Genomic DNA, 16,996 nt, shown 5'->3' with positions numbered 1-16,996 from the left:
TAAACATAAAAAACCCTAAAGACTCCACTCTAAAACTACTAGAACTAATATCGAATTCAACAAAGTTACAGGATACAAAATTAATACACAGAAATTTGTGGCTCTCCTATACACTAACAATGAACTAATACAGAAATCAGGAAAACAATTCCATTCACAATACCATCAAAAAGAATAAAATACCTAGGAATAAACCTAACCAAGGAAGTGAAAGATCTATACCCTGAAAACTGTAAGATGCTCTTAAGAGAAATTAAAGAGGACACTAACAAATGGAATCTCATCCCATGCTCTTGGAAAGGAAGAATTAGTATCGTCAAAATGGCAATCCTACACAAAGCAATACACAGATTCGATGCAATCCCTATCAAATTACCAACAACATTCGAACTGGAATAGTTCAGATATTCATATAGAAACGCCAAACACCACAAATAGCCAAAGCAATCCTGAGATGGAAGAATAAAGTGGGGGGGGATCTCGCTCCCCAATGTCAAGTTCTACTACAAAGCCACAGTAATCAAGACAATTTGGTACTGGCACAAGCACAGAGACACAGACCAGTGGAACAAAATAGAGACTCCAAACATTAACCCAAACATATATGGTCAATTAATATTCGATAAAGGAGCCATGGACATACAGTGGGGAAATGACAGTCTCTTCAACACATGGTGCTGTCAAAACTGGACAGCTACATGTAAGAAAACGAAACTGGATCACTGTCGAACCCCATACACAAAAGTAAATTCGAAATGGATCAAAGACCTGAATGTCAGTCATGAAACCATAACACTCTTAGAAAAAAACATAGGCAAAAATCGTTTGGACATAAACATGAGCAACTTCTTCAGGAACATATCTCCCCGGGCAAGGGAAACGAAAGCAAAAATGAACAGTTGGGACTATATCAAGCTGAAAAGCCTCTGTACAACAAAGGACACCATCAGTAGAACAAAAAGGCATCCTACAGTATGGGACAATATATTCATAAATGACAGATTCGATAAAGGGTTGATATCCAAAATATACAAAGAGCTCATGCAACTCAACAAACAAAAAGTAAACAATCCAATTAAAAAACGGGCAGAGGAGCTGAATAGACAGTTATACAAAGAAGAAATGCAGATGGCCAAAAGACATATGAAAAGATGCTCCACATTGCTAGTCATCAGAGAAATGCAAATTAAAACCACAATGAGATATCACCTCACACCAGTAAGGATCGCCACCATGCAAAAGACAAACAACAAATGCTGGCGAGGTTGTAGAGAAAGGGGAACCCTCCTATACTGCTGGTGGGAATGTAAATTAGTTCAACCACTATGGAAAGCAATATGGAGGTTCCTCAAAGAGCTCAAAATGGAAATACCATTTGACGCAGGAATTCCACTCCTAGGAATTTACTGTAAGAATACAAAAGCCCAGCTTGAAAAGGACAGATGCACCCCTATGTTTATTGCAGCACTATTCACAATAGCCAAGAAACAGAAGCAACCTAAGTGTCCATCAGTAGAGGAATGGATAAAGAAGATGTGGTACATATACACAATGGAATATTATTCAGCCATAAGAAAACAAATCCTACCATTTGCAACAACATGGATGGACCTAGAGGGTATTAGGGTCAGTGAAATAAGCCAGGTGGAGAAAGACAAGTACCAAATGATTTCACTCATATGTGGAGTATAAGAACAAAGAAAAACTGAAGGAAGAAAACAGCAGCAGAATCACAGAATCCAAGAATGGACTAACAGTTACCAAAGGGAAAGGGACTGGGATGGATGGGTGGGAAGAGAGGGGTAAGGGGGGAAAAGGGGCATTATGATTAGCCCACATAATGTGGGAGGGGGTACACAGGTAAGGCAGTATAACACAGAGAAGACAAGTAGTGCTTCTATAGCATCTTACCATGTCGATGGACAGTGACTGTAATGGCGTATGTGGAAGGGACTTGATAACAGGGGGACTCTAGTAATCATAATGTTGGTCATGTAATTGTACATTAATGATACCAAAATGGGAGAGGAGGGGAGGGGAGGGGAGGGGAGGGGAGGAGAGGGGAGGGGAGGGGAGGGGAGGGAAGGGAAGGAAAGGGAAGGGAAGGGAGGAAGGAAGGAAGGAAAACAGATCTTACTCTGATAATGATAAATGTAAGGATGAACTTATTTTTCATCCTTGTAACTTCCAGGGTTTGCTTTAAAATTATCCAGGAGGAGAGGGGTAGGGGTCAACAAAGTATTTATGAGGAGTATAAATTAAAACAAGCCCAGCTGTGGGTTGGTAACTATTGAAACTGCCAAGGTGGGTATTTAGGAAGATACTACACTATGTCCTCTCCTTGAACACATTTCAAAACTCACATAATACAAAACCTTATCAAACATTTTAACACCTTATGTGAAGCAAAAGTAGTAGCTCCTGCAGTTTTTCCACTACTTTGGACTTGTAAGCATAATTTCTACAAAGATAAAATAGTTAAAGCCCCAGTTTACTGATCTTACAATGGTAAGCCCAACCTCTGTCAGCCTTGGAAGGTACAACAGGTTTCACCTGGCTTTCTTCTCCATCTCCAAGGATGCACCAAGCCCAACTAACAAGGCTCCCCATTTAACTGGATGACAAATGCAGGCATATACGTGCTTAAGATATGAATGTTCCCAGTCACTGCCTCTACTTCTCTGGAGGCCCTCTTTTGGAACAGAGGTTGCTTGTTTGCACTATATCAAGAAACACTTCTGTAAAGGCTGAGGTAGAAGAGACTGCTCTTGAGTCTTTGGGGAGAAGTTACCTTTACAAAGCTGTTAACAGCCATGATAGCCATATCTGGCTGACTCTTGGCATAGTTCATTAAGTAGAGATACACGAGCTTCTTTAGCTCCAGGTTGTCAGTCTGCATACAGTTCACTACGTCTGGAAAGAGAGAGCTGAGAAGAGAGAAAAAAGAAGGGAGTCAACAGATGTTGGTGTTAAAGCTGTTGGATCGAATATGAAGAAATGACCTTATTTTACAAAGTGATTGGATGCAAGGACAAGTGTCCCCACATGATAATTATTATCACAGAAACAAATTACTAAAGAAATTACAGTGTTGGTTCCACGAAGGTCTCTAAAAATAATTTTTTTTAACTTACAAAAACTGTCAAACAAAAGGAAAGAGTAGTAGAGTGAACCTGATGTATATTCTCCACACAGTCACCAACAACTTTTGACCCATGACCAATCTTATTTGATATATAGCCTCAACCTACTCTTCCCTCCCCCAGTCCCTACTCCATATGGTTGCTCTGGATTATTTTTAAGCAAATCCTAGACATTGTTATCATTTATACATAATATTTTTGGGCATACCTTGAGGAATCATTTTTTAAAATATCACAGTATCACATACAAAAATTCAAATTCTTCCTATCAATTCATTGCAGTTTCAAAGAACTACAGTTGTTAAGCTTTTTAAAACTCATATTCTTCCATCCTTGATTTTAACTTATTTAGTTATTAACTCCTGGGTTCTTGTGATATATATCTGTGTTTTCAATAGCTTCCTTGCTTTCTGAGAGAACAAGGCACATTCCATCCAGGCTCATTTTGTGTATTTCTAATCCCACAACTAGACTCAGTCATTTTTTTAATACATCCTGATTCTCTTTTAGTGGAATGTATTTATTTTTAACATTACACATTCAAACAAATGAAAATGAGTGCACTCAAAAAGAAAAGGAATTTATACTTTTTCCATGTTCAAGTCATTGCCTGGTCTATCATTCACCTATAAAGCCAAAGAAAACAAATTTATATTTCCGTACACAAAGAATCACCTTTTGCATGGAAGGATTGAGTGTGTCAGATTTTAAATTACAAGCCGTATTTTTTAAGTATGGTTAACGTTACCTTTACACGAAGTTAGTAATTAATCGTCCCCCAAGGCTTTTTCAAAGTACCTTACAAACTTTCAGTTCTTCTAAATATCTTACTAATAGTACAGGAGAAAGAAGAAGCAAATGTCAGTACATTCTACAGAAAAGTTAACAGAATGACTGAAAACCTGCTTATATAGTATAACTCCTGTACATGCAGAAAAACAGTATACAGAAATATAAATTATTTACAAAGATGAAGATGGACTGCAAAGTCAAAGAATCCACCATTACCTCCAATGAACCAATGACTTCTTACCTGGAAGGCAAACTCTATGTTTAACTTGCCTGTATGTACCTAGTGTAGTTTCATGCACATGTAGATATTTAAAACACTAACTGACACTCTTCAAAAATTACCATTCTTTCCATGTCCTAGGGTAATAGGAAATAGCTCATGTGAAAACAACAGTAAAACCAGTAAATAAATGTGAAACATGAGCTAATAGTAAATGTAAGATCCTAAAGAAACGAATTCCAACAACCTCCACAAGATCAAGATCTTGATAAAAAATAGTCAAAGCTCTGGCAGACACCATAGGGGAGGAGGGGTGGTGTGAGTAGGTGAGCGAGGGCTTCTGGCGGGTGTTGGGGATGGTATACAGGGTCACAAACTTCCAATCATAATATACAGGGATGGTAGTGCAGCATGGAGAATATAGTCAATGGCTCTGTAACATCTTTCTGTGTTGACAGATAGTAACCGCACTACTTGGGGTGAGGAATTAATAATGGGTTTAACTGATGAATCATTGTGTTGTATAATTGAAACCAATGTAATCTTCTATATCAACTATACTTCAACACAAGAAAAAAGAACAGTCAAAGTTCTAGTGGTAAAAATTGTTAAGTACCAACCTATAAAGCTAGAAACCTGAACTTTCCAATAGGTTAGCCACTAGTCACATAGAGCTACTGAGCGCTTGCAATGTGGCTAGTCTGAACTGTGATGTGATGTCTATATAAAACATATACTGGATTTTGAAGAGTTGGCATGAAAAATATGTAAGAGTTCATTAATAAATTTTTAATATTGACTTCATGTTGAAATAATACTACTTTGGATATACTGAGTTAAATAAAATATAATAATTACGTATAAAGCACTTCTGCACAGCAAAGTGTGGTGGCTGACTTGAAAAAGAAAAGCCCTTGCACAATTGTTTGAAATGGGGACACCGTATTTTTGAATGACTGACATACTTCTAAATTTTCTGGTAGGACATTAAAAAAGTAAAACAAATTAATTATTTTATTTTATTTAACTCAGTATATCCTATTTCACCACATGGATTATTAGTAAGACCTGTACTCAAGATTCAAGGTTTAGCAAAGTAGAAGTTTCAATGCTTCATGAAGGACAGACCTAAGTGAAACTGCCTTTTTCCTGTAAAAACACAGTGGTGAAGAATATACATTGACTACTGTCATAGTTTGGCATCACTGCCTTGATTTATGCTAAGGCATCAGAGGTACAAATGGCAACACAGTGAAAAAGCAAAGTATTATTATTATAAGAATAGATATGACCTCATGGACTCGCTGGAAGAATCTTAGGAATCCTGAGAGGCCTACAGATAATCCTTACTTAATTCAAAATGCTCTTGATATATCAACTACAAAAAAAAAGAAGAAGGAAGGGGAGAAAAAGGAGGAAAGGAAGGGAGGAAGGAAGGAAGGAAGAAAGAAAATAAAAAAACCAAAAAGACCCAATGCATTTTGTTAACATTTGTTTTCATCTTGAATTCAGCAACTGAATGTAGAGCTGTAAAGTTAAGGGTACTGACTTGAGCCAATTAAAGAACATAAGAGTTTCTGCTTCCCAGTATATTTTTATCATCTTCTAAAATTCAGGAACAGGTTTGTAACTGTGCCAGCTCTCAGGTTTTATGCTGCATGTATGCAACAAAATCAAACTATTTATTCTGCCAAAACAAGATCAAGAAAGCTTAAGCCATGAGTTAACAGAGAAGTAATTTCCCTCATGACGTTTTCAGTGGGACAAATCCATTTTCATAGGGTCTATGATTATAACAGTTGTCAAAGAAAAGCAGTAAAAGCCATAAAGTAGGATATGGGTCTGAAGTGACCAACGGCAGGGGTGACCACCCTTACCTAACATCCTTCCCCACAGTCATAGCAGCAATCACTTTCTTCACAGCCTCCTTCCTCTTTTCTTTCTTTTCATTGTTGAGTTCAGCCTTTAATTCAAAGATTTCTCCTACAAGAAAACAGAAGGGTGAGGTCCCCAAACGGGAGAACCAGAGCAGAACAGTGTACCACATAACAAGTAACACAACAACACCAGACCAGAGGCAGGGCAGTAACTGAAATAAAAATTTTTCAGTTATCGGATAGGTACAAGTCAAGTCCCTAGAACATCAACTGACCCACTGATGAGGATACCGTTTTTTAAGGTATGGCCAAAGAGGAAGGTACAATCGAGATCTGAGGAGGCACAGGAGTGGGAAAACGGATCTCCTGAAATCTTAACACCATGAGGAAAAAATGGCATCTGCGGGATCACCTCCCATCAGAACTGCAAGATCCTAGGAGAACAATACACGCAGACAAGGAAAGGGTTCACAAATCATTGTCTTCAAGCCAGAAGAGACTCCAGTTATCATATCATTCACCCACTCTCAACTTCACAAATAAAGAGCCAAGGCTCAAAGGTCACAGTGAGTTAATGACAGAGCGAGCTACCTTCGAGCTGTCTCTCCAGACTGCTGAATCCAGAGGTTCTCAACCTTGGCCACCCACTAATATTACCTGGGAAGTATTTAAAAATAACAATGCTCAGGCTCCACTCTGGACCAAATAAATCAGCATGTCAAGGAGAACTCTTAAGTTCATATTTTTCTAAGTTCCCCCAAGCGATTCTAATGCACAACTAGGATTGAGAATCACTGCTCTCTAATTAGAAGCCAGTGGGTTTTAAGGCTTCATCCTATTCAATCAATCAAACAGAAATTATAATCTTGAAGTTTCAAGAATGGTACAAACCAGAGTCATTTCTAAAGGTCCAACCTGAGTGACCCTCGGGCCCTGCACTGTGAAGGCCAGGGGAACTATAAGGCCCAGGCTCATCTATCTTCAGAAAGCTGAACCAGAAAAGAGAAGGTAACAATCCTTGCTGTTTTTAAAAGAAAGAAAATACACCACTAAGTCCATGAAAAAGTAGACTACTCCCAGTTCAACCTTCCATCTGTATGCTTAAACTCTGCTACAATAACTGCCTCATTTCCCTCCACCTTTACGGCTGCTCTTGATGTTCATTTTAACCAGACCTCATTCACCAGTTAGAAATAGTGGGGGCGGCAAACTATGTGATCTGCTAAAGCCTCTAAATGGGAAGGATGAAACTGGCAAGAAACATACAAGTTGAGCACTAAAAAGATTTATTACACAAATAGCCATGGCCAACAGGACAACCAAATCAATGTTACAAAAATCACTGATTTAATGGACAGCTGCAAAAACAGCTGAACCAGAAAAGCTAGACCTTTTAAGAGTCAGCTGTCTCTTCACCAAGTCCTCTGCTGCCAAATCCAGCTCTCTGGGTTCCCATCATTTACTTTCGGGAACTGTAAAGGACAAGCAGCAGGGTTTCAGAAAGTCTGCACTGGGACTAGCAGCAGGACTTAAAGAATCAAAACAGGATGTAACTGAAACTATTCCAACAGCATAACTTAAAGAGTATGTTCCAGTGGCAGTTCTGGTGGGCGATGTAGGAAGTAAAGGGAACTCGGTCTATCCATTTTTTTCTAAATGTGGTGGTTCACCCAGGTATGATTCAATCTGTAAGTCTTAAACTTAAACAAATCCCTGAATTAAAAAAGGTTACCAGGATCCACTGCAAGAGAAGGAAGGTTTGAGAAGTTAGGTGAGTTTTAAAATTAAACCTTTCATGTCATTATAGAATAGCTTGGTCATTAACAGAATAAATAAACACATTTCAGAATAAGAGATTCTGAAAAAAGCTGAAAATGAGTGACAAGGGACTGATGGTTTTGGGGAGATATAATTAATAAAAATAGGGAATAAGCTGGGTGGAGCCAAGGAGGGCCACTAAGTCAGACATCTATCTTGTACATACCATTAAATTCCTATCTTTTACCCCTACTCCTCCCCCTATAAAAATCTACCAAACATGGTTAGCAGCTAGCAATGGTTCTCAATCTTGGTTACAAATTAGAAAAACGTGGGGAGATTTTAAAAATCCCCCACGACTGGGCCACATCACAGACCAATGAAATCAGGATTTCTGGGGGCTCACCAGTATTGTTTTAAACTTCCTAGGCGACATTAAGGTGCAGGCAAGGTTGAAAGCCACTAGCAGCTGATACACTTCAACAACTCACTGTGGAGGTTTCTGTAATGTACCCTTACATACCTCCAAATGACAGAATAGGACTGACATATTTGTGTTTTCTAGAAAATGTTCTGGAGCTCCTTGTTCACTCCAGGCAACTATAGTATGACCTATTTTTCTTTTCTTTTTAAATAATTTCAAACTTTTTTTTAACAGTATTTTTTTTTAGTATCATTAATATTCAATCACATGAGCAACACTGTGGTTACTAGATTCCCCCCATTATCAAGTCCCCACCACATACCCCATTTACAGTCATTGTCCATCAGCATAGTACGATGCTATAGAGTCACTACTTGTCTTCTCTGTGCTATACTACCTTCTCCGTGCCCCCCACACATATATTATGTGTGCTAATTATAATGCCCCTTATTCCCCTTCTCCCTCCCTTCCCACTCACCCTCCCCAGTCCCTTTCCCTTTAGTAACTGTTAGTCCATTCTTGGATTCTGTGAGTCTGCTGCCGTTTTGTTCCTTCAGTTTTTGCTTTGTTCTTATGCTCCACAAATGAGTGAAATCATTTGGTACTTGTCTTTCTCCACCTGGCTTATTTCACTGAGCATAATACCTCCAGCTTCATCCATGTTGTTGCAAATGGTAGGATTTGTTTTCTCTTTATGGCTGAATAATATTCCATTGTGTGTATGTACCGCCTGTTCTTTACCCATTCATCTACTGATGGGACACTTAGGTTCCTTCCATTTCTTGGCTATTGTAAATAGTGCTGTGATAAACATAGGGGTGCATATTTCTTTCCAAATGGGATTGTGCATTCTTAGGGTAAATTCCTAGGAGTGGAATTCCTGGGTCAAATGGTATTTCTATTTTTAGTTTTTTGAGGAACCTCCATACTGCTTTCCACAATGGTTGAACTAGTTTACATTCCCACCAGCAGTGTAGGAGGGTTCCCCTTTCTCCACATCCTGGCCAGCATTTGTTGTTCCTAGTCTTTTCTATGGTGGCCATCCTAACTGGGGTGAGGTGATATCTCATTATGATTTTAATTTACATTTCCGTGATAATTAGTGATGTGGAACATCTTTTCATGTGCCTGTTAAATCATTTCAATCTTAAAGGGAAGTTGCAAAATTCCCCAATTGTTAATGCTGGCGCCACATTTGCTTTACCATATTTTAGATTTACATATTTATTCCCTGAATCATTTAACAGTATGCTGCAGCCATCATGTCCTTTAGCTCTAAATATGTCAGTGTATAACTCGTAAGAACAATTATCTTACATAACCAAAATATAATGATCAAAATCAGGAAGTTTACAATTGATATGTCACCATCATCTATCTTTAGACTTTATTCAAAGGTCTTGATAATGTCCTTTATAGCAATTTTACCCCTACCCTGCTGTGCCCAGGATCATACAATACATTTACTGTCATATCTCTTTAGTCTTCTTTAATGGGCAACAGTTCCTCAGCCTTTGTGTTTCATGATAGTATTTTCTTTTAAGTACAGGCTAGTTATTTTATAGAACGCCCTCAGTTTGGGTTTGTCACAGGTATTCCCTCACGATTACACTGAGGTTAAGCATCTTGGCAGCAAATTCTTAAGTGATGGTGTGTTCTCAGTGCACGACATCAAGAGACAAATGTTAATTTATCTACTGGTGATGGTAGCATGGAATACTTAAGGTGGTAAATGCCAAGTTTTGACACTGTGAAGTTACTATTTTTTCCTTTATAATTAGTAAATAATCTGTGAAAAGGTAACTTGGAGACTATTTAAATATCCCTTCCTCAAAAACTTTCACCCGCTAGTTGGTTTAGCATTCATCAGTGACTCCTGCCTGAATTAGTTATGATGATGATTTATGTGTATATACATATATATTATTCAATGAGTTAGAGTTCACCGTGATCTCTTTTTTATATGATTAAACCATCTCAAATTTGGCCAGTGGGAGCCCCTTCAAACCACATCGCTCCTTGACATGTCCCATTGTTTTTTCAGCGCTCCCCCCCTTTCTGGTACAAGATGTTATGTTCACCTAGTACTCTGCCTTGACCCTGCCCTGGAATCAGCCCTTTCTCCAAAGAATCATGACTCCTTTTAGTGGGAAATGATATTTAGAAAACAAGATCTAGGCATTTGGTATACTCTAACTTGAAAGAAATTAGGGCATTTAATAGTAACTCTATATATTTTACAGTGCTGAGAAAATCTGACTCACACATAGTAGGCACTCAATAAACATTTACCGAATAAATGAATGGAATTAATAAATCAACGTAGAAAGGCTCTGCAAAGTGTTCAAGACGAAAGACCAATCTCAGTTCAATCTCACAACAGTCAGGAGGCTGAGGCCAGTAAACATTACATGGAATAACAAAAAAGATAAATTCTGGGGCAGAAAAGCAGTCATATTTCAGCCCCTGGGGGAGAGGAGAAAAGGTACATCTGAGAAGGTAAGCTGTTGGAGAATAAGAGGAATGCTAGTTGGTACCATGCCCAGAATACTTCAGTAACTATAAGGATGACTGAATACAATAACACAGAATTCTGATCCTGAGGAGTAAGCTCAGCTCAGCTGAGGCGCACAACAGCCTGAGAAGGGCTAAACTGGCCTGCTTTTGATGGGAGGGCCATGTACATAGCACTAGAAATGAACTTTGTTATTTAGGAACAATTTTACAAAAGATGAGGGATTTGGACTTTTCCTAAGAACGCTTACTTTCTAGCCCCACAGTCATATGTAAAAACAAATGTTATTTCTCACTACAAAGATGGACGAGCTAATAAATTCAAATTTATTAATCAACAGCCTGACTTTAAAATCATGGAATTGACTCAAATGGTTCCCTATTTTAACTACAAAGAATATATTAAACAAAGCCCAAAAATGAGGTGGATCTGTATGGAAAGATGTAAAAACATCACATTTCTATGTAGTTTTGCATGGCCCCTTTTTTGTTAAAGACAGAAAAATGTTTAAACTGTAAGTATTAATATATGCATTTATATGCACAGAAAAAGACTGAGTATACACACCTAGTTCCCCTCAGGTACAAGGAGGGGAAAAAGAACTTTCATTTTTATTTTTTATATATCTATACTGCTTTAATCATATTTCTTATAAAATGTTTATTTCCAAGTAAAAAAATGAAAAGAAAAGAAACATGCTGCTTACTCTTTTCTTCTCAGATCTATCAATTTTCAACGGATCCGTGTTGGAGCCCTTCCTTTCACTAAAACATGACCTTTAAGTCAAAATGATGTACAGCACAGTCTTATCTTTAGAAACCTATACTTCAGGAATTTACTCAAATATACTTTTCTGTAGAAGCAGAAGGTCCTCAATGAGACTGTGGATGTCTACTTATCTGAAGACGTCAAGAACTTTCCACTCGTGGCAATCTTATACCACAACTTTTGAAGAATCTCAAGAGAACTCAAAAGTTCTTTGATCAGGTTTGTATACTTACCTTTCTTATTTGTTGTGAAGTACTTGGAATCTGTCATGGTTTTGGATCTTTAATGTGCACCTAGAGCAAGAAAAAAGAATTCCTTTATCCAAGTTATTTATGTCCAGCAAGGCATTTGATTAATTTTAAGGACATTTGTAAGAACTTCGGTATTCAAAAATGGGTATCTTCTTATCACCATTACTCGTGATTCAATAGATGCAAAGATAAAAGAACTTAACTCTTGCCTCAAGGAGCTAATTGGGGCAAAGGCCAAATAGAATGGAGCGATAATCTGAACCTATTATGGCTTTGTGATTTTATCCACAGTTTTCTACCCAAAGCTTAAAAGACCTAAAACTAGACCTTTTTGTAAATACACCTTCAGTTAGTGACTCAAATATTTAAGATAGGGAAAAGCTGTTTTGAAAGATCTCCCCATTGTTTTCCATTCAGGAAAATATGACTTACTTTCTGCCTCAAAATGGAGTCATTCCAAAACATGTATTCTGAAGCAGTATAAGGTCTAAAGAGAAAACAGTTCTGCTACCCTACTCATCATTACAGGCAACTTTCAATGAAAGGAAGCTCTTTCAGAAAAAAAGCCTAAATTAATAGGACAGTATTCTTCCCCCAAAAGCATTTTAGAGAGGTAAACATGCTTTACACATGAATTCTTTTTTTAATCATGGTTTTCTTATTTGCAACAACCTACACTTAGCCTAACACTATTCCCAAAGAATAAATATCAGTTTACACTTAAAAACAGGGCAAAAAAAAATGTGACTGTTTTTCTGTCATATTTATAACAAAAGAGAATCAGAACTGGTGCTAAAACTTAAAAGAACATGAGTCCCAGACTCAAGGTTAATTCTGCTGTTCCATTTCCCAGGAGAATTAATCCAAGGGACACATGGCTCTACCAGTAAAACAAAAACAGTAGCAACTGGTCACATTTCTTCCTAAACAATGACACAATGTTTTCTCATTTGAAAAACTCCAAGACTTTGTCCAATGTACTTGATTTCTCTAAATACATTAAAATTTTCTTTTAATAACATTCCTTCTGTACTCAAAAATGAGTATCGTGCTCCTTATCACAATCACTACCAATACTTACTACCAAATTTAGGACAGATACCCTGGCACCTGCTCGGTACTGTTCAGTCAAAAACGAGTGACATCTGGCAAACTTGAGTGATAACACATTTGGCAAACAACAGTAAATATGGATCTGAGAGAAAAGACCTAAGCACTAAAGAAATCAGTGTAATTAAGGAAAAAGAGCCAGATAAACATGAAATCATGAAAAAAGCCTGGCTCAAATCTGATCTCTAAATGTGTTACGTGGACACTCTAAGGGAAATTAGACTCATAGGCTATCTCTTCAAGCAGCTGCTTGCTATTTACAGTCTTGGTTCTTATATAAGAATGTTTTGGTTGAACCAGAATTTCACTGAATTACCTTGTAAAAAGAAGTGAGCTAGAATTCACAAATATTATAGAATGCAAAAATTTGTTTTCACAGTATTTGTCATAACTAAAAATCTGTACCAGGTTTGCCTTATGCAATACTTTATCATAATGCCTTTCCAGCAAAAATTCAAAGAATGGTATAATTTAATCAATTCACAATGTAAACTAAATGTGAAGTGAGCAAACTGAGGAAAGGAGCCCTTCACATAAGAGACCTGGAATAAATCTGGTTACCTAATAAGTATCCAGAAATGATTACTGAGCCCACCTGGACTCTAGGCTGTTACAGTCTGTCCAAGATGTTACTATGCTATTCTAAGGCCCATGGGATCATCAACATTTAGAAGCTGCTGAAGACTTAAAACCAAAACTCTGGAATTTTTCACCCAGTTTCTTTGGAAGGCACAAGAAATTCTTCTGTATTCCAAAGCTCTCATACACACACATTAAATTCTTAACAGTTTTCACCACAATCTGTTAAACACTAAATTAACCTAGTCTTAAATCCTACCTTTATTAGCGACCCACACATTTCACTACCTCCCCTACCAAATTTCACTGTCAAGGAATGTATTCTGTCCTATTCACACTGTGAGCACAGTGCTCTTAACAAGAGAATAATGTGCCACCCACAAAATTTCAGCAAGAGCAGGTTATCAAGCAATCTTAGATCCTACATTAAGAATCCCAGCTCTTAAAGGGAGAAACATACTCTCTGAGCTCACGCTGTTGTAACACAGTAATAGTACAGAGCTTACCCATAATGACTTTATCAAGTTAGTTCCTGTCTTAAGCCCAAAAGAAACTCCCTGAAAGTCTAAACAAAAACGAATGAGAAGAGGTGGCAGTTGCAAATGCCACTGAACTGTTCACTTCAAAACAGTTGATTTTATGTTACATGAATTTCATATAAAAGTTATATTATCTATATATTTTTGAAAAACTTTGGAATACAGTTGAGAGAAGGCCTCCTCCCTATACAGATTATGTATCTAGATTTAACACAACCTACTTTCTACCAAATACAGCTTGTGAAAGTCTCTTCTCTTCCTATACTCCCTCCTTCCAGTTCTCCTAAAGAAAATAAGGCCAGAAAAAAATTAATAAGGTCTTAATTTAAAATAGGTCTCTGGGAAATTACAACTAAATTAGAGTTGGTGAGGCCACTAAACCCCTTTTTACACACAGATGGAATTTACAGCCTGGTGCTCATAGTGAAAAACTGGCCAGAGTAAAGTATAAAGCGGAAAGGTCATTCCAGCAAACTTCTATTACAAGGGTGACAGGCGGTAATCAGCTATTTCGATAATGCTGCAAAAACAAAAGTATCTTCAGTTATCATTTAGCTCATAAGAAATTATAACTGATTTCCATTTAAACATGACAGACTCCAAAGCAATTTGTTAATATTACACAGTAAGGAAAAAAGAGCAAAGCTTAAAAGTTTTACATCCAATTCTTAACTGAAATACCACTAAACTTTGGAAAACTTAAGCCTGAAAGTTAGCAAAGAAGGAAGGAAAAGGAACATACCCTACTCAATTCATTACATGTTCAGCTTGGTTCAAACCAGTGCCTACAATAGTACACATTAAAATGTGGATGTTCAAAAAAAAAAAACTGGAAGAACTGGACTTTCTTCAGTCTCTTAGTTCACAGAATGTTAGGTTTCTATTAATTTTCACCATCCAACTTTCAGTGAGGCAGTTGGAACACACTATCCTCTCTGCTTCCTTGGGAGTTTAAACTGTTCAAATACCTGCGAATAGTTCTCACTTTACTGCCACGCTTTGTCATCACTGGAATGTGTTACACGTTTTGCTGTACAGCTGCATCTCCTTCATCCACTGCTCTCTATTATTACTTTATAAATGTACCCTGAGGCTAAGCAATTGAGGTATACCAGGAAAGTAACTAATGATTTAAATTTTTTCTCATTCAGACCACCTTTTTTGTCATTCTGCCTTTTCTAAACTTACTACCTGCGTTTTTCTTTTAAACCACAGTGATTATCAGGACAGTGTTTGGCATTTAAAAAACACTGCTTTAAGCAGACAGACTCCACAAAGGGACTAGTGGTTACCAAAGGGGAGGGAGGGAGAAGGGGACTGAGGGGTATTATGATTAGTGCACCTGGTGTGTGTGGGGTCACGGGGAACACAGTTTAGCACAGAGAATACAAGTAGGGACTCTGTGGCATCTTACTACACTGATGGACAGTGACTGCAATGGCGTAAGGGGGTGGGGGGACTCGATAATAAGGGTGAATGTAGTAACCACATTGTTTTTTCTTGTGAAACCTTCCTAAGAGTGTATATCAATGTTACCTTAATAAAAACAAACAAACAAACAAATACTGCTTTATAAAATCCAAGTTTAATGAGGCATCAACACTATTTACGCTGGATAATGAAGCAGCCAAGTGAGTACACTTAAAGCCTGCCCCTCACAAAGAAGACAGCTCTGAAAACAGCATGAATAAATTCTTTGCATTCAAAGAATACGAAACAGGAAGTTCCAGTTTCTTTACCTCTGGCTTAATCTACAGCCTTTCTCAAACTAGATCATTCCTGATAAATCCAGAAAAAAAAAATCCAAGTCTGAAATGGAACCCCCCTCACTTCCCACTCTCTCACATCAGGTCAGTTTTGGAGGTTTCTCTTCCCTTCCCCCAAATGTCAGGAATTCGTCTTCTTTCCCTGGGTGTTCAAGATTCTACAGATATGTTCCTCCATTACCAGATGGGAAAGAGGAGTCCCTTAACCTTTAACTACGGGAGACGGGCGCAGATTGCCCACCAAGCGACCAACCTCTGGGGAACCCCTTTTCCCTCATGCTGGCTAGGCACGTTCCCAGTACCTCAGTGAACGACGCCAAGACGTTAACAAGGAAGGTTCTCCCCTTGGCTTCTCGCTTCTAACGGCCACACCCCTGGTCTCTGGCCCTGCTAACCCACCGCGACTCTTCGAACACATCTCCCCCCCGGTGCCCCTCAACTCCCAGCGACCACATCAGGGGAGCCCCTCTTCCCAGAAGAGCGGCGGAGTCCTTCTCTAAACCCCCTCCTCCCATCGGTCATACCCGCCGGCTCACTCCGGCCTCAACGGTCACGCTCCCAGGATCTCCTCTGCCGCGCGTGCCTGCGCCCAACCTGGGGTTCCCCTTTTCCCCCAGTGAGGGACATACCCCAAAGTAAGCTGTCTTGGACTCACCGAGGGCAAAGGCGGGGCGGCAGCTGCCTGACGGCGCAGCCAGAGAGGTGGTCTAATGGTTTCCTGCGCGTCACGATTCCTCCAGGTCTAAGCCACTGCGCAAAACCCACTTGCCAGGGACAAAGATGGTGGACAGTTACGTTTCACGTCAGAAGACCTCGCCTCGCGCGTAACGTCATGCCCGCAGGGGCAGTGCGAGCCGCAGGCTAGCGTGGGAGTGGGCCAAAGCCCCGGGCTTTGGACTGGGAAGGGTAAGGGGTCTGAAGCAGGAGTTTCAAGGCAACCAGGGGCTTGACGTCACGAAGAGCCGCTCTTCCGCTGCCCTCCTCGCCCCCGACCCCTAACTCACCAGAGGGAGCGGGGAGAGGTCGAGGGCTACACGGCGACAGCGGGCTTCAGACCTACGACGCGACGCAGCGGCCTCCCGGCCACTGACAAACGGAAGCTCCGCACTCGTTGCCCGACGCCATGACGTCGAGTAGGCGCTCTGGTCCGCCCCCGCCCCATGGAGCCAATCGCAAGGCCAGCGGAGCCGCGGGGCTGGGCCTGTGCTCTTGGAAACCGGACGATTCCCAGCTTAGGAGCCCGCCTGTGGTTCG

General features: G+C 39.3%; 1 protein-coding gene across 1 annotated transcript in view; it reads right to left on the bottom strand.

The window, feature by feature from the left end:
* The window catches only part of LOC130683490 (AP-2 complex subunit beta-like), a 57,302-nt gene extending 40,583 nt beyond the window's left edge, over positions 1-16,719 (bottom strand). The window contains 4 exon segments of the mRNA XM_057501189.1: positions 2,792-2,927; positions 6,033-6,138; positions 11,731-11,790; positions 16,398-16,719. Coding sequence (XP_057357172.1) covers positions 2,792-2,927; positions 6,033-6,138; positions 11,731-11,767 — 279 coding nt within the window. The 5' untranslated portion in view covers positions 11,768-11,790; positions 16,398-16,719.
* Positions 16,720-16,996: the final 277 nt, after the last annotated feature.

The sequence above is a fragment of the Manis pentadactyla genome, chromosome 4, assembly GCF_030020395.1.
Source record: "Manis pentadactyla isolate mManPen7 chromosome 4, mManPen7.hap1, whole genome shotgun sequence".
Classification (NCBI taxonomy): domain Eukaryota; kingdom Metazoa; phylum Chordata; class Mammalia; order Pholidota; family Manidae; genus Manis; species Manis pentadactyla.
Note: the sequence above shows the minus strand (reverse complement) of the source record. Positions and strands in the feature narration are given on the sequence as shown.